Source organism: Arvicanthis niloticus, chromosome 24 (assembly GCF_011762505.2).
Source record: "Arvicanthis niloticus isolate mArvNil1 chromosome 24, mArvNil1.pat.X, whole genome shotgun sequence".
Taxonomy (NCBI): Eukaryota; Metazoa; Chordata; class Mammalia; order Rodentia; family Muridae; genus Arvicanthis; species Arvicanthis niloticus.
This window is the reverse complement of record NC_133432.1, coordinates 25,237,423-25,257,348: the sequence shown is the minus strand read 5'-3', so window position 1 is coordinate 25,257,348 and position 19,926 is coordinate 25,237,423. Positions and strand designations below refer to the sequence as shown.

The 19,926-nt window shown below is 50.2% G+C and overlaps 2 protein-coding genes and 1 long non-coding RNA gene across 9 annotated transcripts; 2 read left to right on the top strand and 1 right to left on the bottom strand.

Annotated features, from left to right (window-relative positions):
• The first annotated feature begins 2,306 nt into the window (after positions 1-2,306).
• Positions 2,307-3,387, top strand: LOC143437885 (BICD family-like cargo adapter 2). Of its 6 annotated transcripts, none has more exons than XR_013107084.1 (4): positions 2,307-2,435; positions 2,736-2,830; positions 2,964-3,084; positions 3,178-3,387. XR_013107084.1 is itself a non-coding variant. In XM_076923147.1 (4 exons), exons 2-4 carry the CDS (start codon positions 2,815-2,817, stop codon positions 3,322-3,324), a joined length of 300 nt encoding a protein of 99 aa, XP_076779262.1. In that variant the 5' UTR covers positions 2,307-2,435; positions 2,736-2,814; the 3' UTR covers positions 3,325-3,387. The 6 variants fall into 6 exon arrangements, 3 of the variants coding, with proteins under 3 accessions (XP_076779262.1, XP_076779261.1, XP_076779263.1); XM_076923147.1 differs by having other exon boundaries at positions 2,736-2,846; XR_013107083.1 differs by having other exon boundaries at positions 2,327-2,435; positions 2,697-2,830.
• Positions 3,341-6,767, bottom strand: Abhd11 (abhydrolase domain containing 11). Of its 2 annotated transcripts, none has more exons than XM_076923145.1 (6): positions 6,560-6,767; positions 5,401-5,536; positions 4,470-4,643; positions 4,140-4,310; positions 3,841-4,022; positions 3,341-3,622 (listed from the first exon to the last, which is right to left on the bottom strand). In XM_076923145.1, the coding sequence occupies exons 2-6, from the start codon at positions 5,422-5,424 to the stop codon at positions 3,490-3,492; spliced, it is 684 nt and encodes a 227-aa protein (XP_076779260.1). In that variant the 5' UTR covers positions 5,425-5,536; positions 6,560-6,767; the 3' UTR covers positions 3,341-3,489. The 2 variants fall into 2 exon arrangements, with proteins under 2 accessions (XP_076779260.1, XP_076779259.1); XM_076923144.1 differs by lacking the exon at positions 6,560-6,767 and adding an exon at positions 5,676-6,048.
• Positions 6,768-11,767: 5,000 nt separating this feature from the next.
• Positions 11,768-19,373, top strand: LOC143437886 (uncharacterized). The gene is made up of 2 exons (XR_013107086.1): positions 11,768-14,024; positions 17,328-19,373. It is a non-coding gene; the product is annotated as an uncharacterized LOC143437886 (long non-coding RNA).
• Positions 19,374-19,926: the final 553 nt, after the last annotated feature.

The following is a 19,926-nucleotide window of genomic DNA, read 5'->3' as shown; positions in this document are numbered from 1 at the left end:
TGTTTTAAGTTTATGTTATGTGCGTGGATGCCTTTGGAGGCCAGATGAGGGCATCGGAACCTCTGAAGCTGGAAATACACGAAGTTTCGAGCCACCGGATAAGGGTGCTGAGAACTGAACTCTGGTCATCTGCAAAAACAAACAAACAAACAAACAAACAAACAAAACCAAAAAAACCCCAACTCTTAGCCACTTAGCTATCCCTGTGCTGGAAACAAAGATTCTCGATATGGCATAAGGAAACACAAATGAAGAGGGGAAAAAAAAACAAAAAAGAAATTTCTTTTCTTTTTAATGTATACGAGTGTTTTACCAGAGTACAGCAGGTGACCACGGAATTCAGAAGAGGGGGAAAAGATAACACATATAGTCTACCTTCAGAATGCATCTTCTGTGTACTTTTTGGGGAAAATTTCAATGCAATTTTGCCCCCTTGTGAATAAGGACTTGTGCAACACCAGGGAACACTTTGCCTGGTGTCAAACTCTACAAGTTTGAGCTGACACTGGCTACTGAACTAGGTCCCCCTCCTCCCCTCAGACAGGGTTTCTTTGTATAGTCCTGGCTGTCCTGGAACTCACTCTATAGACCAAGTGGGCCTCGAACCGAGAGATCTGCCTGCCTCTGCCTCCTAAGTGCTGGATTAAAGGCGTGAACCACCATGCCTGTCAAACAAAAAAATTAAAAGCCCTGTCTCAAAAGACAAGCAGGAAAGCTGGAGAGATGGCTTAGCAGTTAAGAGCACTGACTGCTCTTCTAGAGGTCCTGAGTTCAATTCCCAGTAACTACATGGTGGCTCACAACCATCTGTAATGGGATCTGATACCCTCTTCTGGTGTGTCTGAAGACAGCTACAGTGTACTCATATACATGAAATAAATAAATAATTCTTTAAAATAAATAAATGGATCAAACAGGAGCAAGGTGCCTTTAATCCTAGCACTCAGGAGGCAGAGGTTCCTCTAAATTCAAGGTCAGCCTGGTCTACAGAAGGTAGCCAAGGCCACACAGAGAGAAAAAAAAAAAAAACTCTACCACCATCCAATCCAAGGATGCGGAGACACTCAAGTCCCTTATGCAAAATGGTATATTATAGGCTGGGGGTGTGGCTCAGTGGTAGAGCCCCTGCCTAGAATCCTCCAGTGAGGGGCTAGGGGCATGGCTCAGTGGTAGAGCCCCTGCCTAGAATCCTCCAGCGAGGGGCTGGGGGCGTGGCTCAGTGGTAGAGCATGTGCCTAGAATCCCCCAGTGAGGGGCTGGGGGCGTGGCTCAGTGGTAGAGCCCCTGCCTAGAATCCCCCAGTGAGGGGCTGGGGGCGTGGCTCAGCGGTAGAGCCCCTGCCTAGAATCCCCCAGTGAGGGGCTGAGGGCGTGGCTCAGTGGTAGAGCCCCTGCCTAGAATCCCCCAGTGAGGGGCTGGGGCGTGGCTCAGTGGTAGAGCCCCTGCCTAGAATCCCCCAGGGAGGGGCTGGGGGCGTGGCTCAGTGGTAGAGCCCCTGCCTAGAATTCCTCAGTGAGGGGCTGGGGGCGTGGCTCAGTGGTAGAGCACCTGTCTAGGAACCCTAGTTTAGGTTATGGAGCATGGCTAGGCAGCAGAACACTTGCTTAGCACGCACAAGTGTACAAGTGCCTGTGTTCGTTCCTTAGGTAGCATTACACAAAGAAATACAAGAAAGGAAGAAAGAAGCAAGGAAGAAAGGAGGGTGAGGGAAAAAGATGCTCAAAGTCTTAAAAGTATTTTCCTTCTCCCAATATGGATTAGACATTTTATAGTCAAGCAGTGATGGCGCACAGAGAAACCCTGTCTCCAAACAAACAAAAGTCCCCCAGCTTGGAAATGCAGCGGTTCAGTTAGACAGCGCCCAGGCACTGCCTGTTTGGGGTATGCTGGTAACGAACCAGGCAGTGGTGACGCATGCCTTTAATCCCAGCAATCAGAAGTAGAGGCAAGTGGATCTCCGAGTTCAAGGCCAGCCTAGTCTACAGAGGATAGCCAGGGTGACACAAAGAAACCCTGTCTTGAAAAAAAAAATTGGTAACCATGCCTTGGGTTTTGTTTGTTTGTTTTTCCTCCTGAGGTGGGGTTAGGATTCTGGGGGCAGATGATTCCTTGAAGGGCTAGCAAAGAGTCAACCCCTTGTCCTGGGAGACTGTCTCATGCTCAGCCTTAGTTGGAGTCTGTGCCTCCTTGGCTATTTTGAGACCTGGGTAGAGCGCCCCTTGGAGGCTACGGCCGGCAAGACTTGAGGAAAAGGCTTGGGGCATTCCAAGTTGTAAGAGGGAGGTGCACTTTCTCCTTGCTCCAGGCTCTCCCCCTGTAGGTGGAGTCTGCTAGGGAGTGCCCTACCTGGAAGGGCAAAGGGCTCTGTCTACTAGCCTCAACCAACTGACAAGAGTCTCAGTCACCAGGCCTTGACTCTCTAAGAGCATAGAAAGGTAAGCGATCCCAGGCCACTCAGTAGTATTTCCACAGGGCTGTGTGGGAATCCCTTTCTCCTTGGGAGCTTAAAACACTGTCCATGCTGCTGAATCAGGCCATTCCTGAATAAGACTCAAAGTCCCCTGGTCTACTTCTCAGCCAGACTAAGCGTTTCCTGAGACTTTACAAGATGCAGGCGCAGCACCCCCTAGAGGCAAAGGGTGGTAAGACAGGGGAAGGACAGAAGGACCCAGGGTGAGTATTCTCATTCTGACAAGTCCTAGGTCACTGCCTCCTCATCCATCACCCTCTAACAGAACCCAGAATACCAAGCGGCAGGAGCACTGGGGGACACTCGGGCGGAGCCTTCCCTGGAGCAAGTACTGCAGGAGAGGGATGAAGCCATTGCTAAGTGAGAGAAACTGCAGGTGGGAGTGGGGGAGGGGGAAGTGGGGAGACTCATTCCCACTAGAGGAGAGGAAGGGGACTCCAGATAGTCAGACACTAGAACACATCGCCCCTACCCCCATCCCTGCCGCCTGCAGGAAGCGAGCGGTGGAAGCAGAGCTGGACTCCTGTCGAGCCAGGTTGCGCACAGTGGAGGCTCAGCTGCTGGAGGTCCTGCAGGAGAAACTGAGGCTGAAACAGGAGGTGGAGGCCTGGGAGGTAGGGTGGGGCCTCTGACTCGGGAGGTTTACAAGACGCCCCCGCGTGCCCAGGGACTGCCTCGGACCTGCTCTCTCTCTCTCCTGTGCCCAGGAAGACATGCAGCAGATGGTTCGAGAGCGGGTGCGGAGTCAGCTGCAGGGAGAGTCCAGAGGTACGCTGGGAGCACGCGAGAACTCAAGCACGAGCAGGAGTTCCTGGATCCAACTCTCCCGGGGTCAGTGGGGACGACGGTGGTGACAATGGATCCCGGGTCTTTAAGGGAACTGTCTTTATTCATTAAAGTGTTAGACCACCTCTGTACCCATGGACCCTCTCAGTCAGTGCCCCTGAGCAGAAGCAAGGGACAAGTGGCACAGATCCCAAGCCTAGGGTCCCCTGGCTGCTTTTCCAAGGAGCTACTTCTTAAGCCAAGAAGCTGGTGACAGCATCCATGAAGTCTTTGGGGTTGTCGTTGTGGACCCAGTGGCCAGCATTAGGCACGGTCTGAATCTGGGCTTGAGGGAAGAGCCGCCTAATCTCTGGGTAGTGGCTGGGTCTGGCCACCAGAGTGGAGATGGGGTAAGGAAAACAATGGGGGGGGGGTAGGGAGGGAGGGAACAGGAGAGAGAGGGCTGCATGAGCCTTCATGCCCAGTGGTGTTACCAGGCTCCCAGATACCCAACCCCCACGCCCAAGCCTTCCCCAACCCAAGCAGGCTCCCACAGCTAGGGGTGTGTAAAGCATGCCCCTTCCTATGGTCCCACGCGGGCTTACTGTACATATGTAGAATTTCCACCAAGCACAAAGAGAGTTGGCCTTGAGTAGGACTCAAGTTGTTGTGGGAAGGTCAAAATCCTGTCCAATTGCTGAGCTAAGGCGTCCAAGTTCACTCTCCAGGAGAATCGACCATCCACCTCCACCAGGTTAGTGAGTAGGAACTGCCGGATGCTCACTTCCTGTGGGGAGATCTGGCAGCTGTGAAGGGGCTCCCTGTGAGGCCCACCCACCACTTTTTCCTCTGACATGTCTTAGCCCACAACACCATGGGGAAAGGGGGGTGGAGTGTGTGTCACCTTGACAACAGAGCTAAGCTGCTTATCCGCCAGTTTTCGGGCCTGGGAGTACGGCACCTTCTCTGGGATCTCAACAGCTTTCATGGCTGCTATGAAGTTTCCAATGTACAATCCAGGTGTGGTTCCTGTTGGGCTTATGTCCATAACAACCAATCGTTCCACGACATCTGGCTGTGAGACAGAATCAGACCAGAGCAGGTCCCGGACAAACTCTCTGAGCCTCCAGAAGTTTCTGGAGCCTGGCCATGCAGGGCACAGATGAATCCCACGTTATCAATGGGAGACATAAGCCTTATAGTGTATTACAAGGACCTGATAGGTGTAGCTCACCCTCTGCAGTGCCAGGAGCATGGCTGTCTTTCCTCCCATACTGTGGCCAATCAGGACGCAGGGCACCAGGCCCAGCTGTGGGAGGAGGCCCTGAAGGTCCAGACTCATGGCCTCATAGCTTGCATCTGGACTGTGGGGGCTGTCACCGTGGTTCCGAGCATCCACTGTCAACACCTGGGGTGGGGGTGAAATAGGAAGAATGGTGTTACTCGGATTACAGACAATGAAAAGCCTGGTAGGGACTATGGAGCAGCCAGGGAGAGAAGCCTAAAGACATGTGTGTGTGTGTGTGTGTGTGTACATTTTCATGTGGAGGCCAGAGGTCAATCTTGAACAACTTCCTTAGTTGCTATCCAACATATACCCTTATTTTATTATATACACACATGTATGCATGTGTGCAAGTTATGTTTGTGCACGCACATACCATGGTGTACATGTGGAGGTCAAATGATACTTTTAGTTGCCAAGGAAGGAGGGCATGTGGACCAAAAGAAGATCGGAGTACCAAGAGAGCAAATGGCTTCAGTGACTGGGTTAGTAGGGAAGACAGGCTGGGGGAAGGGAAGCCTCTGGACTGGAAAGGTTTATAGTAAGGGGTGGGGGTGAGGAGAGCAGAGGAGCCACAGGTACTGAGTGAGCTGGGAGGCTAGAGGCTAGAGTGTGCTCTGGTGTGCTAGCAGGTACCACAAAATTGTCCCGAGTTTCTTTGGGACCTGACAAAGAGACAGCTGGAGATCGGTAACATAAACGGACTAACTCTAAGGCATCTTGCAGGACCTCTTCAAAGATGTTTTCCGGTTTACCGTGCACTGAAACCTTCCATTTATCAGCAAGAGCCCAGACCTGAGTGATTGAAACTAGGTCCACTGCCTTCAGACTTACCCCTTAGCCTCCGCCCACCCATGCGCCTCCCCACCCGGAAGCTCACCCTCCTGCCGGTCCTCTGAACCATTGCCTTGGCGAGGGATTTGAAGTTGGTTTTGCTGCCGAAGAGTCCATGCAAAAAGACGATGGCTGGGAGTGTCGCGTCTCCATCTAGAAGATTATAGGACAGCGGCAGCGGCCTGGAAGGTGGGGGCCATCATAGAGTAAGGGGGGGGAGCGTGAAGGAGTTAAGGGGCGAGGCCAAAGAGGGGCAGGGCCAGCTGGGCCGCGTGCGAAGTGGACCAGTGGAGGGTCACCCTCCCTGTGTCCTTGACTGACCTCGGATCGGCGTTTCCTTGGCCACTACTGCGGCTGCTACTGAACGTGACAGGAACAACCGAACGCTTGGGAGAGGAGTCAACGAGTATCCCACGGGGGACCCTCCACGCTCGTGCCCAGCGGAGCATGCCCACAGCCCGCAAAGCGTGCTTCCTAGGGTTGTCCTGCGCATGCTCCTCCTCCCAGAGCCCTGTCTATTTCAACTAGGGCCGCCTATGGCCTGGCCCCTCCACCGAGGCGCCACTTTAGGTCATGTGGCCTAACGTGCTCCCGGAGCTCAGTTCAGTCCCCTCCCAATGCGGGATCTTTTTGGGCGGAGCCGTCTGAAGCTCTGGCCCCAGCCCTTGGACTTTACGCATTTCCTGCAGCCACTTTGAGCCTGATCAGGACTAGCTGTCTTGGTTACAGGCTGGGCGTAGCTATACACTAGCCCTGCCCCCTCGCACCATTACGCAATTCCTGCAGCCACTGTGAGTCGCTTAGAGACCAGTTCCTGACCAGGACCAGGGAAGCGCTACATGGGACTGGTCCCCCTTCTTGGGCAATAGACAATCCCCTTCAGACCTGTGAGCCCCTGCCACGCCCTGGGCGGGGCCACTCCACAGGCACGTTCTTCGCACCATCATTCAACTGCGGTAGATATAGTAAGGAACACGTAGGTGGGCTCCTTGGCCACTCCTTTGCGGAGCTACCAGGGACTCTGGGACCGCCCCTTGCATCATTACGTAATTCCCACTTTGCATGCATCCGCGAGCTCGGTTCCTTGGCCACGCCCTACCATGGGCGGAGCTGTAAGAGAACCTGACCCGGGGCCCTTGCACCGTTTCGCAACCAAATTGGCTCCTTGGCCACGCCTTGGGCGAAGCCACCCAAGAATCTGGCACCTGCTTTTGCACCATTACGTAATCCTGCCGGGTTCTCCTTGATCCCCTTGACAACGTCGTAGGCCACGCCTCTTCTTATGTGACTCGTAATCTTGTAGTGTTCCCCTACTTCCGAGCAGAGGTCCTTAGTTTAAGAGGCAAGTGTGGGGCGTGTCCCTGGCAAACTGAGAAAGTCCTTTCTCGGCTGGCGAGCAGACCCCACCTGGCCTGCTCCTCAGTCCTCAGGCACCGCCCTGGGTGGATGGCTTGCTCTCTGTGCCGCCGGCAGGGTTCAGGAGGCGCCAGGAGTGACTCTTGTTCCAGCTCCCGCCAGCTCTCTGGCGCCTTGCTCCATAGTTGAGAGCCCTGTCAGGCTCCCCAGAGCGTGAGTGCTTTGTTTCTCCAAATCCCCTCACAAAAAAAAAAAAAAAAAAAAAAAAAAAAAAAACCAGGAGGAAGGGGCTTTGATCTTACTTAAATCGATAAACTGAGGTGCAGAAAGGGCAAAAGATTGGTCCAACAGGCAGCGTCTTGGTCCGGTCTTCCGTTTCTGGTCCAGGTCAATTTGAAAAAACCAGGATCAAACCCCTGGCCAGGGATTTGTACTGTAGTTACCTGCACTGAATAGAGTTGGCTCCGGGCCAGGTGTGGTGGCTACGACTTTAATCCCACAACAGAAGGCAGAGGCAAGTGGTTCTCTAGAGTTCAAGGCCAGCCTTGTGTGTATAAGAGCTCCAGAACATCTAGAACTACGTAGAAAAAAACTGTCTCAAAAAAGAAAGGGAAGAGCGAGCCCGCATTAACAACATGCCATTAGCAGAGAGTGGCAACCCTCTGTCCAGAACGCATTCCATTCTGCACTGACGTCATTTCCCACAGGAAGCCTGCCCCTGTCCTCTCATAGTCTAAGAAAAGTCGTTTTTTATTTCAGCTCCCGCAGCCCCCTTCTGCTGGGGTATATCCTTTAGCAGTTCTGAAGCTGTTTTTGTCATTGCAAACACATCTATGCTCGGGACCCTTCAGGACTCCTTGTCACTGAAGTAGCACTTCAGACCCTCCAGAGTCCTTCCCAGCATCCTCAGCCGGGCACCAAGCCTCTGGCTCTTAGTTCCCTTTTCTTTGTCAGCGCTTGTGTCTGCCTTCCGCGCCACTAGTTGCCTAGACACATACACATGGAGAGGGATTTCTTTATTTTGCTTTACCTGTCTGAGTGTTTGCTTGCATTTATGTGTGTGTACCACGCCTGTACCCTATGCCTTCAGAGTTGAGAGCAGGGCATAGGATCTCCTAGAACTGGAATTGCAGATGGTTGTGAGTCACCGTGTGGGTCCTGGGAACCAGACTCCAGTCCTCTACAAGAGCATCATGTGTTCTTAACTCCTGAGTCTCTAACCTTTTTTTTTTTTGTTTGTTTTTGAGATAGGGTCTCTTTACTATACAGCTCTGTATAATAAACTCGCTATGTAGACCAGGCTGGCCTCAAACTCAGAGATTCCCTTCTGAGTGTTGGGATTAAAAGTGTATGCAGCCTGGCAGTGGTGGCGCACGCCTTTAATCCCAGCACTTGGGAGGCAGAGGCAGGCGGATTTCTGAGTTCGAGGCCAGCCTGGTCTACAAAGTGAGTTCCAGGACAACCAAGGCTATACAGAGAAACCCTGTCCAAAAAAAAAAAAAAAAAAAAAAAAAAAAAAAAAAAAAAGTGTATGCCGCCACCACCCCACCCACTCATCATATTTAATCTTCACGTTCCTATGGTTCTCACATGTACATATTTGTACATATGTTGCATATCTACATATATTATTGTCTAGATTTGCATGTGATAGAGAGCATGTGGCTTTTCTTCCTTCTGAGATCCTGTGCCCTTTAAGTGTATTTTACTTTATTTTATGTGATGTATATATGTGTTTTGCCTGCATGTCTGTCTGTCTGGTGCCTGAATAGGACATCAGATCTCCTGAGACTGGAATTACTATCGTGAGCCACCATGTGGGTGTTAAGAACCAAACCCAGGACCTCTGCAAGAGCAGCCACTAAATCATGTCCTTAGCCCACCTTTTGATTTTTGGATGGTACCGGGGATTGAACTTACGGCCTCCTAGCCCTCCTTTTACTTTTTACTTTGAGACAGGGTCTTACTAATCAGCCTGTACTGGCCTTGTACACCTGGCTCTCTCACTCAGCCCCATGGATAACTGGAATTATAGACCTGTGCCACCAAGCCCACCCCTGTTTCAGGGTACAAGGTTAACTGCTGTCTCTGTCACCATGCATCCTACACATTAACCTTGGGTTTCTCTGTGTAGCCCTGGCTGTCCTGGAACTAGCTCTATAGACCAGGCTGGCCTCCAACTCAGAGATGCTCCTGCCTCTGTGCCCCTAGGACAAAAGGCATGCACCACCACACCCAGCCTGACACTACTTATTTCTAGCCCGTATTCACAAAGGATTTGACTCTATGGAGTTCTATAGCAACATCTCTGTTTCCATCCTGGCCCAGGGGTTCCCCGAGAACCCAACTATCTTTTGTTCATCAGCTCCAAAAATATAATTCTACTAAAGGATCTCCAAGGGGCTGGGGCGATGGCCCAACAGAATTCTGACTATTCTTCCAGAGAGACTATTCTTCTCAGCGCCCACATAGCAGCTCTCAACTGTCTGTAACTCCAGTTCCAGGGGATCCAGTGCTGTCTTCTGCCTCCCAAGGGTTTTGAGTGCGTGTGGTGCACACTGGGTCTACATGGTTAAGTCCCTGATAGTCGGGGTTACAGAGACCTTGTCTCAAACAAACAAACAAACAAAAGAAAAGAACATAGGCCAGTGGTGGAGTGCTTGCCTAGTTAATTCATGGCTTCCTGCCTTCAAACTCTAGTCCCCTACACACACACACACACACACACACACACACACACACACACACACACACAAAGTGTACTTAAGAGCACTGGAGAAATACTTAGGCAAAACTTCCTTAGGTGTCCGGTCAAGTACCAACTAACAGCAGACTGACCAGGGGTACACCGCCCGCTCATTCCTCCACTCTTCAGGACAAGGCTGAAACAGGCTGTTCCAGCTCCTAGGCTTCCCTCTGCAGAAGGGGACGCTATAGCTGCTTCGTTCTATTCTGAACTCACAAGGGATCCTTAGCGGCCTGAGTGTGCTCGATTTGTTGGCCACAGAGAGTTATTAGATGCTTGGCAGGAACACCTAAGCTCTGTATGCTTCAAAGGCTGGGAGAGGCTTGCCCTTTTCTTTCTTTCCTTTTCTTGAATTTGCTTGTAGGTTTATCTATTTTTGCTTTACTTTATTTCATTTTTTATTGTATTGTATGGGTACTCTGCCTGCGTATATGTCTGTGTACCACGTGCACGTCTGGTCCTCACGGAGGCCAGAAGATCCCCTGGTGTACGGATAGATGGTTGTGAACCACTGTGCAGGTGCTGGAAACTGAACCTGGTTTCTCTGAAAGAGTAACAAGTCTCCAGACTCCCCCTTCCTTCCTTCCTTCCTTCTCTCATATAGGGTGGATGGCCTTGTTCTCTTGATCCCCAAGCCTCTCCTTTTCAAGTGCTGGGATTACAGGTATGCACCGCCATTCCTGCTTTACCCAGAGCTGGGGAGGGAACCAGGGCTCCTTCATGCTTAGCAAGAACTCGCCAACTGACCTACATTCCCAGCCCCCCTCTTCCACCCGAACTTTTTTTTGGAGGGGGGTTGGGTTTTTTTTTGTTTTGTTTGTTTGTTTGTTTGTTTTTGAGACAGGGTTTCTCTGTTTAACAGAGCTGGCTGTCTTGGAACTCTCTCTGTGTAGCCTGGGTTGGCCTCAAACTCAGAGAGATCCACCTGCCTCTGTCTTTTGTGCTGGGATTAAAAAGGCATGCACCACCACTTCCCAGCTGCTGCTGCTTCCTTCTCCTCTCCTCCTTCTTCTCTTCTCTTCTCTTCTCTTCTCTTCTCTTCTCTTTTCTCTTCCCTCCTCCTCCTCTTCCCCCTCCTCCTCCTCCTCTCTTCTTCTTCTTCTTCTTCTTCTTCTTCTTCTTCTTCTTCTTCTTCTTCTTCTTCTTCTTCTTCTTCTTCTTCTCCTTCAAGATAGAGTCTGGTCCTATAGCCCAGGCTACCCTGAAACTCATTATGTAGCATGTGCTGGCCTCAATCTCACAGCAATTTTTCTGTCTCAAGCCTCCTAAATGCTAGGATTTCAGGCCAAGTTCTGGAAAGGATCCTTAGAGACATTTTTATAGGTATTTTTGGTTTTTCATGACAGGGTTTTTTGTTTGTTTGTTTGGTTGGTTGGTTGGTTTGTTTGTTTGTTTCATAGCCTTGGCTGTCTTGGAACTAGCTCTGTAGACCAGGCTGTCCTCAAACTCACAGAGATCTGTTTGCTGGGATTAAAGGCATGTGCCACCACTGCCCACCTAAACTTTTTTTTTACATGTATTTATTACGTCTAGTGTATCTCTCCCCCATCTGTGTGTGTGTATCCCTTCTGTCTGTCTGTCTGTCTGTCTGTCTGTCTGTCTGGTTGTACAGGTGTCACAGCATGCATGTAGAGGTCAGAAGACAACTTGACGGAGTCTGTTCTCTTCAGTCTCTATGTGGGTTCCAGGGATTGAACTCACATCAACAAATTTGGCACTTTAGCCACTGAGCCATCTCACCAGCCTACAGAGTCAAAGGGCTCATAGTTCTATTGGGAAAGGGTAGTGTGGACAAACAGTTTCTGACCAGTCAACCTTCTGTCTAGCCAGCTCACCCCAGCCTGGCACACAACCTTTGACCACAATGCCCAGAAGCCCAAATAGCCCAGATCTGGTGTCAGGAGTGGCCTTGAGGACATACATGGTCCTGGGCCCCAAGCTTTGTGGTCACATGGCTTGCTCAAGGCTGAGCCTGGCAAGCAGAAAAACCAGTTGGTTTGAAGGTCCCAGAGAAAGTTGTGGGCAGGACAGAGAAGGGGGTAAACCTCCCTGGGCAGGACTCTGGGTGTGGCATGTTGGAGAAGGATCATTCCAGAGCTGCACATCCTTTCTCAGCCTGTTGGCTAAAACCAGGGGATTTGCATCCGTTGGTTCCAGCAACTCAGACTGTGCTACCAAGCCAGAGCCCCTAGTCCCGAGATTGTGTTGAGTGCCTAACTCTTCTCTCTCTCTCTCTCTCTCTCTCTCTCTCTCTCTCTCTCTCTCTCTCTCTCTCTCTCTCTCTCCCCCTTCCTTCCATCCTTCCTTCTTTCCTTCCGCTCCTCCTTCTTTTTACATTTTTATTTATTTATTGTGTGTCTGTATGTGTGAGCCGTGTCTGGGGAGTCAGAGGACAAGAGAGGATCAGGTCACTCCTTCCATGTGGGTCCCAAGGTCCGAACTCAGGTCATCCGATGAACCATCTCGCTCAGTCCTTTTTTTTGTTTTGTTTTGTTTTTTCGAGACAGGGTTTCTCTGTGTAGCCCTGGCTGTCCTGGAACTCACTCTGTAGACCAGGCTGGCCTCGAACTCAGAAATCCGCCTGCCTCTGCCTCCCAAGTGCTGGGATTAAAGGCATGGGCCACCCCTAGCCGGCTTCGCTCAGTCCATTCTTATTTTACACCGAAGGAAAGAAAGAAATGAAGAAAGGCAAAGTTACCCAGCTGGAGTCACTAGTGTGGTTCAGGCTGGATTCCTTCCCAGATTTCGTCTTCTACCTAGTCTAGGGCCCTTTAGGCACAAAGAGGTGTGTGTGTGTGTGTGTGTGTGTGTGTGTGTGTGTGTTTTGGTTTGTGTGTGTGTGTGTGTGTGTGATGTGCGTGTGCGGCAGGCTGGGAGGCAGAGACACTGCACCCTGGCGGCGGCGGCCGGGAGTCGAACGGGTTAAGGCTGGAGGCAGCGAGTGTCTTCTTAACCGCACCTGGCTCAGTATCGGTCACGTGGCCAGGGTTTCACCTGCCCTGCTGGGCAGGGACAATCAGGCCGCTTGTTCCCTAAGCCGGTCGCCATGGTGACAGGAGTGTGCCTGGAGAGGTCACAGGGGCAAATTCCTCCCTGCTGGTCCGGGTGTGGCAGGGGCATCAGCTGGATTGTAGCTAGGTTAGGAGCTCCGCGAGGGCCCCTGGAGGTTCCCGCTGGGGCTTATCCTCCCAGGGGCCCCCGTGTGACTTCCCACCTCGCCACCTGAGGTCCTGTTTCTCCATCTGCCTGGTGTCCTCCCAGATTTGAACCTAAATTGATTAATCTATTGGTGCTTTCCACATCCATTCTCACACCGGGCACAGCACGCCAGGCATGGCACCCCAGGCACAGCAATTCCAGATGGAAGACTTATTAATACCCCTCAGAAAAATTGCAAAGAAAAACAAGAGTAAGAACAAAAGGAAACAACTTCAAAGGAAGGAAGCAGCGATGACCCGCCAGCCATTCCGTGCCAGGGACACCTCATCAGCCACTCCACGCCAGGCACGGTACGCCAGGCTCAGCACACCAAGCAGGACACGCCAGGCACGGCACGCCGGGCACGGCACGGCAGGCACAGCACGACAGGCACAACACACTAAGCAAACCAAGCCGGGCAAACCGTACCAGGCACAGCACACCAGGCGAACTAAGTCAGGCACCGCACGCCAGGCGCACCATGCCAGACACGATATGCCAGGCACGGCACCGCAGGCACAACACGCCAGGCACGGCATGCCAGGCACGGCACCGCAGGCACAACACGCCAGGCACGGCATGCCAGGCACCGCACCGCAGGCACAACACGCCAGGCACGGCATGCCAGGCACGGCACCGCAGGCACAACACGCCAGGCACGGCATGCCAGGCACGGCACCGCAGGCACAACACGCCAGGCACGGCATGCCAGGCACGGCACCGCAGGCACAACACGCCAGGCACGGCATGCCAGGCACGGCACCGCAGGCACAACACGCCAGGCACAGCACCCAGGGCACAACACACCGGTCACACCATGCCAGACTCGGCACACCAGGCTCAGCACACCAGGCAAACCAAGCCAGACACAGCACGACAGGAGTGCCACGCAAGGCACACCACGCCGGGCACAGCATGCCAGGCAAACCGCACCAGCCACAGAACACCAGACACGCGACAGCGGGCAAACCACACCAGCCACAGTATGGCAAGCACACCACCTCAGGCGCAGCGCAGCTGGCCCAGAACGCCAGACAAGGCAAGTCAGGCCCACGCAAAGTCTACACTTGTTTTAAGGTGGTAGCAATCTGCTCTGCTTGGGAAAAGCCATTCTGAAGGTTATAATCCTATCTTCTCTGCCTGAAAGCTCAGGGCCTTTGTTAATTGAGGATCTACTATATACAAAGGCCTAGGGCGGCATGTGCAAGAAGGAGCCAGATCAGCTCCAGAGAGAACGGATGCTAATAGGTCTTAAGAAAAAAAAATACTTCAAAGCAAAGAAGAGCGGAACCAATCCTGGATCTTCTATGGTGGCATATCTGAAAGAGACGGTTGAATGAACAGCCTGAGGCTAAGGAGGTTTTGATGAGGTGAGTGGGGTTACGGTGGAAGAGAATGTTCTAGAAGCCAGCACACCATGTACAATGGTGAAGCCATCTATCTATCGCAGAACATCCAACTCTTATTTATTTGTTTATTTATTTATTAGAGATTTCCATATGTACCTTAGGCTGACTTAAACTTTGGGTTTGTTTGTTTATTTATTTAGGTTTTGTTTGTTTGTTTGTTTGTTTGAAATAGGGTTTCTCTGTGTAGCCCAGGCTGTCCTGGAACTTGCTGTATAGACCAGGCTGGCCTCAATTCGGAGCTCCTCCTGCCTCTGACTCTTGAGTGGTGGGATTAAAGACGTAGGACACCAAGCCAGGTTGTCTCAGAAAACAAACAAAAACAAACAAACAAAATAGGCAGGCACAGTTTATTTTGACTCGTGATATATGGTATCTGGTTCATCTCGACAGGGAAGGCACGGTCGGCCACAGGAGCTGCTCACGTGGCATCTGCAGTCAGGAGATAGAGAGAAGGATGCTGGCGCTCACCTCACTGTCTCCTTTGTATTCAGTCCAGGCCCCCAGCCCATGGGATGGTACCACCCACAGTCAGGGTGGATATGTCCAACTGGGTTAAATCTCTGGAAACACCTTCACAGACACAGTGTGTCTCCAAGATGATTCCAAATCCAGTCAAGATGACAATGGATATCAACCACAAGTCCACCCTGTGTCCACTTGACACCCACAATACATTGCATCAACCAACAACCTACCTCTTCTAGACCCTTAGAAGTTTATGCCTACACATCTCCAACAGTTTCACCTCAGACCCTTGTTTAAGACAGATTCTCACTATGTATGACCTTGAACTCGCTATGTAGCCTAGCATGATCATGGACTCTGGATCCTCAGCCTCCCTAATGCTGGGATTACAGGCATGTGGTCTGGAATTTATTTTGTTTTTATGTGTCTGAGTGTTTTGCTTACATGTCTGTATATGTACCACACGGGTGAGCCTGGAATCCATGGACATCAGAAGGAGACACTGGAATCTCTGGTACTGAAGTTATGGATGGTTGTGAGCTACCATGTGGGTGCTGGGAGTTGAACTCAGGTCTTTCTCTGAAAGAGAAACAGCTATTCCTAACCACTGGGCCATCCTGCTAGCCCTTGATCCTCCTGTTTTCTGAGTGATGGGATTACAAATGTGCAGACCCTCTCTGGCTTTTAAAGCCATTCTAGGGGGCCAGCGATTGATTCACCAGATGAAGTGTTTGTGTTTGAAGTGTGAGGACCTGAGTTCAAATCCCTAACACCCACATAAAAGCAGGGCACTGTGAAGTTGTCTCTCTAAATCCAGTCCTGGGAAGCCAGAGACAGGCAGATACCAGGATCCAATTGGCCAGCCAGCCAATCAGCCAGCCAGCCAGGATAACAGAATTGATGAGCTCCAGGGTCACTGAGAAATCCTGCCTCACAAAATAAGGTGGCCCAGAGGTTAAGAGCACTTGTTGCTTTTCTAGAGGACCTGAGTTTGTCTCCCAGCATGCATGACAAGTATCTCACAATGGCCTGTACTTCCAGCTCCAGGGGATCTGACACTCCCTGGATTCCTTGAAAACACACACACACACACACACACACACACAGAGAGAAGAGAGAGAGAGAGAGAGAGAGAGAGAGAGAGAGAGAGAGAGAGAGAGAGAGAGAGAGGCCCAGAGGCCATTAGAGCTATTCCCTTCCTCATGTCTCCTCTAGCCCACCCCCTCCTAGCTCTGTTGATTTTTATTTCCCCCACGGCTGATTGTTCTCCTCTCCACTCCCCTGGAGTCATTTCTCTGCAGATATCAGCACCATCTGTCCCAAACTCAGAACATATTTCTCTGTTGGTCTGTTCTGTTCCGTCCCACATTTAACTGTATTCTCTGCACTCTGGGTCTGTGCTCATGGCCTCAGGGCACATGGGGCTGCTCTAGGAGCAGAAAATTAGCTTTGTGTTTCCCCCTTTGGGAAACACACAGATAGACAAGACTCAAGGGACCTCTGAGATTTGTTAAATTCTCCAGACCCTTAGCCATTCCCAAATTAGTTCCCTCCCTTGATTTGTTTTGAAAGTTTCTCTCTCTCTCTCTCTCTCTCTCTCTCTCTCTCTCTCTCTCTCTCTCTCTTTCTCGACAGGGTTTCTCTGTGTAGCCCTGGCTGTCCTGGAACTTTCTCTGTAGACCAGGCTGGCCTCAAACTCAGAGATCCTCCTGTCTCTGCCTTCGGACTGCTGCAATTAAAGGCATGTGTCACCTTAGTCCAGCTGTTTATAAAATTCTTTAAAATTATTTTTGTTATTCTCCCCCGCTCCCTGTATGTTTGTATGTGTGCATGTGCATGTGTGTGTATGTTTGAGAGGGTTGTTACTTATGCTATGATACACACAGATATTAGAGGATAAGTTTGAATTCTCTTGTATATTTCTATGGGTTCCAGGGATTAGACTCAGGTTGTTAGGCTTGTACGACAAGTGTCCTTAAGCACTGAGGCGTTTATCTCACCAGCCCTCTGCTGTTGGTTTTTTGAGATTAGAACTCATGTAGCCCAGGATAGCCTGAAACTTACACTATGCAGCCAAGGATGACTTTAAACTGCTGATCCCCTTGCTCTATCTTCTAAATGCTGGGGTTACATCTGGCACCACCGTGCTCAGCTGTTACTTTTTTGTTCTTTTGTTTTTAGTTTCTAGAGACAGGGTCTTGCTGCATAGCCCTGGCTAGCCTGGGACTCACTACATACATACATACATACATACATACATACATACATACATGGCTAGCCTGGGATTCACTATGTACACACATATATACATACATATATACATACAAACATACATACACATGCACATACATACATGTGTATAGATAGATAGATAGATAGATAGATAGATAGATAGATAGATAGATAGATATAAATGATAGATAATGCTAGCCTTATACTTTTAGGGATCCTCCTGCCTCTGCTTCCTATGCACTGGGAGAGTCAGCACAAACCTTTGTCATGCTGCTTAGTCCCCTGGACCTCGTTGGATTTGAGGTCCACACTTGGGAAGACTGGAGTCACACTGTAGCTGTGTGATGAAGCATCAAGGGTCACTTCACGAAGAATTACAGAAAAGGTCACCACACACCTCAGTCTGTGTCTTTTGTTACGGCTGCGGTCCCCTGAGCATACACCTTGTTTCCTTCACTGATGTCTTCTACATCAACAAGCCGCCGATCACTCATTTGACGAATGTTTACTAAGTGCCCGCTAAGGACAAGGATGACCTTCATTTTTATTTCATTTATTTTTTGGCAGGATTGGGGATTGAGCTTGCAAAGACGTGCCGGGCAAACACTGTAACGGCTGAGCGGCTGAGCACATCACTGGGGAACTGGAAACCAGCTGGCTGTACTACTGAATGGCAACCCTAGATCTTTGTTTTCAACTTTATTGTTGTTGTTGTTGTTGTTTCTCTGTCCTGGTACTTACTCTGTAGACCAGGCTGGTCTCAGAGGATCTCTGGAACTCAGAGAGCCTCCTGCCTCTATCCTGGGAGTGCTGGGATTAAAAGCATTTGTCACCACCACTCAATTTCAACTTTTTACTTTGAGACAGAGTCTTACAAAGTTCTCCAAACTGGCATTGAACTCACTCTGTGTGGACCAGGTTGACCTTGAACTGCCAATCTTCCTGCCTTAGCCTCTCAGGTACCTGGGTTATATTTTTATGCCACTAATTTTAGCCATTATTTTACTTGACTTCTTTTATTATTTAGTGGTACTGGGAATGGCCACAGGGCTACTCACACATGGCAAGGCAAGTCCTCTACGGCTGAGCAACATCTCCAGTGCACAGGTGTGACTTTCAGAGCTAGGTGTGCACCAATGACACGACCTTGTGCAGGGCAGTGGTGGCGCACGCCTTTAATCCTAGCACTTGGGAGGCAGAGGCAGGCAGATGTCTGAGTTTGAGGCCAGCCAAGTCTACAGAGTGAGTTTCAGACAGTCAGGGCTACACAGAGAAACCCTGTCTAGGAAAAAAAAAGAGAGAGAGACACATGACCCCTCATTTCTTATGGAACATAGAAATCCCAAACCTGGGGTTGGGAAGACGGCTCACTGTGTAAAGTGACTGACAGCTATGAAGGTGTGAGCTCAGATCACAGACACCTATGGGTAGTGTACATCTCTAACCTCAGCTTTGGGTGGCAGGAGACACAGACAGGCAGAGTCTTCCAAGGCTCAAGCTGAAACCAGAGAGCTCCAGGTTCACTGAAAAATCTTGTCTCAAGATATAAGGATAGGCAGGGCATGTGTAAGTTTTGTTGTTGTTGTTTTATTTTTTGTTGTTTGTTTGTTTGTTTGTTTGTTTTACAGGGTCTTGCTACATAGCCCTGGCTGTCCTGGAACTTACTCTGTAGACCAGGCTGGCCTCTTACTCAGAGATCTGTCTGCCTCTGCCTCCCAAGTGCTGGAACTAGAGATGTGTGTCACCACTGGCCAGCCAGAATTTTCTCAGTTTGTATTAATTACTTTTATAAATATTTCATAGATGTTGGGGCTGGAGACATGGTTCAGTAATTAAGAGCACTGGTTCAATTCTTAGCACCCAGGTAGTGGCTCACAGTCATTTGTAACTTCCGTTCCAAGGGATCTGACTCCTTCTGACCTCCGCAGACATCAGAAATGCACAGAGTGCAGATACACATGCTGGCAAAAGCAGCCACATGCTTAGAAATAAAATAAGACCGGGCAGTGGTGGCGCACGCCTTTAATCCCAGCACTTGGGAGGCAGAGGCAGGCGGATTTCTGAGTTCGAGGCTAGCCTGGTCTACAAAGTGAGTTCCAGGACAGCCAACGATATACAGAGAAACCCTGTCTCAAAAAACCAAAACCAAAACAAGACAAAACAAAAAAGGGTCAGGGGATGACTCAGTGGGTTAAGGTCCTGGCTGTTAAGCCTGAGGACTTGAGTTCTATTCCTGGAACCCACATAGTAGAAGAATTCCCTAAGTTGTCCCCTGCCCTCCATGTGAGTGTGGTGTTTTGTGTATACGTCCTTAAACACACACAGACACTGTAAAAAATTATTTCAAATATGGGTTCTGTATATCATTTCCTCCCCTCTTTCCTCCTCAACTCCTCATGTCCCATCCCCAACCCTGATTCATCTCAAATTAAATTCATGACACATTCTCTCTCTCTGTCTCTATCTCTCTCTATATATATATGCATATGATGTGTATGTATATAAGCATATGTATGTGATTTTTGATGTATATGATGTGTGTATATGATGTATATGTGTATGTATATGTGTATGTATATGTCCATACACACATAGATAAATATATAAATACAACCTGCTGAAGCTTAGTGTTGGCGTCTACCTGCTCGTTGTTGCATGTGTGTTTACGGCTGACCACTTGGTATTGAATAGCCAATTAGGGGGCTCAACCCTGGGGAAGACTAGAACTCTAATTCTTCCTCTCTCAGACGGTGGTACTTGCTTGTAGCTCTTTAACTAGGGGAGGGGCCTCCTTGATATTTTTCTTGCACTCTTTGGCATGTTGCCGTGTCGGTGTCAACTGGCTTTGTCATTGTTTAGGTCTGGGTTAGGCAGACATTTTGCTGTGGTACAAGGGGCAGGATTCAGAGCTTGGTTAATGCTATTTATACAAGTGCTGTGGCATCTAGCCTTGGACTCAGTTCTTCACTGGACAATGCTAGGAAAGCATTATGTTACTGATTTATGGTCCCAGCCCCTCCCTGGGGGATTCTAGGCAGGGGCTCTACCACTGAGCCACGCCCCCAGCCCCTCCCTGGGGGATTCTAGGCAGGGGCTCTACCACTGAGCCACGCCCCCAGCCCCTCCCTGGGGGATTCTAGGCAGGGGCTCTACCACTGAGCCACGC

Excerpts from the sequence above, each read along its gene's own strand:
- LOC143437885 (XM_076923147.1), top strand. The coding sequence starts at position 2,815 with ATGAAGCCATTGCTAAGTGAGAGAAACTGCAG. Across the intron at positions 2,847-2,963 it reads CTAAGTGAGAGAAACTGCAG|GAAGCGAGCGGTGGAAGCAG; the intron begins GTGGGAGTGGGG and ends TGCCGCCTGCAG. Across the intron at positions 3,085-3,177 it reads AGGAGGTGGAGGCCTGGGAG|GAAGACATGCAGCAGATGGT; the intron begins GTAGGGTGGGGC and ends TCCTGTGCCCAG.
- Abhd11 (XM_076923144.1), bottom strand. The coding sequence starts at position 5,803 with ATGCTCCGCTGGGCACGAGCGTGGAGGGTCCCCCGTGGGATACTCGTT. Across the intron at positions 4,644-5,400 it reads TTCAGAGGACCGGCAGGAGG|GTGTTGACAGTGGATGCTCG; the intron begins GTGAGCTTCCGG and ends CCCCCACCCCAG. Across the intron at positions 4,023-4,139 it reads AGCTTAGCTCTGTTGTCAAG|GAAGTGAGCATCCGGCAGTT; the intron begins GTGACACACACT and ends ATCTCCCCACAG.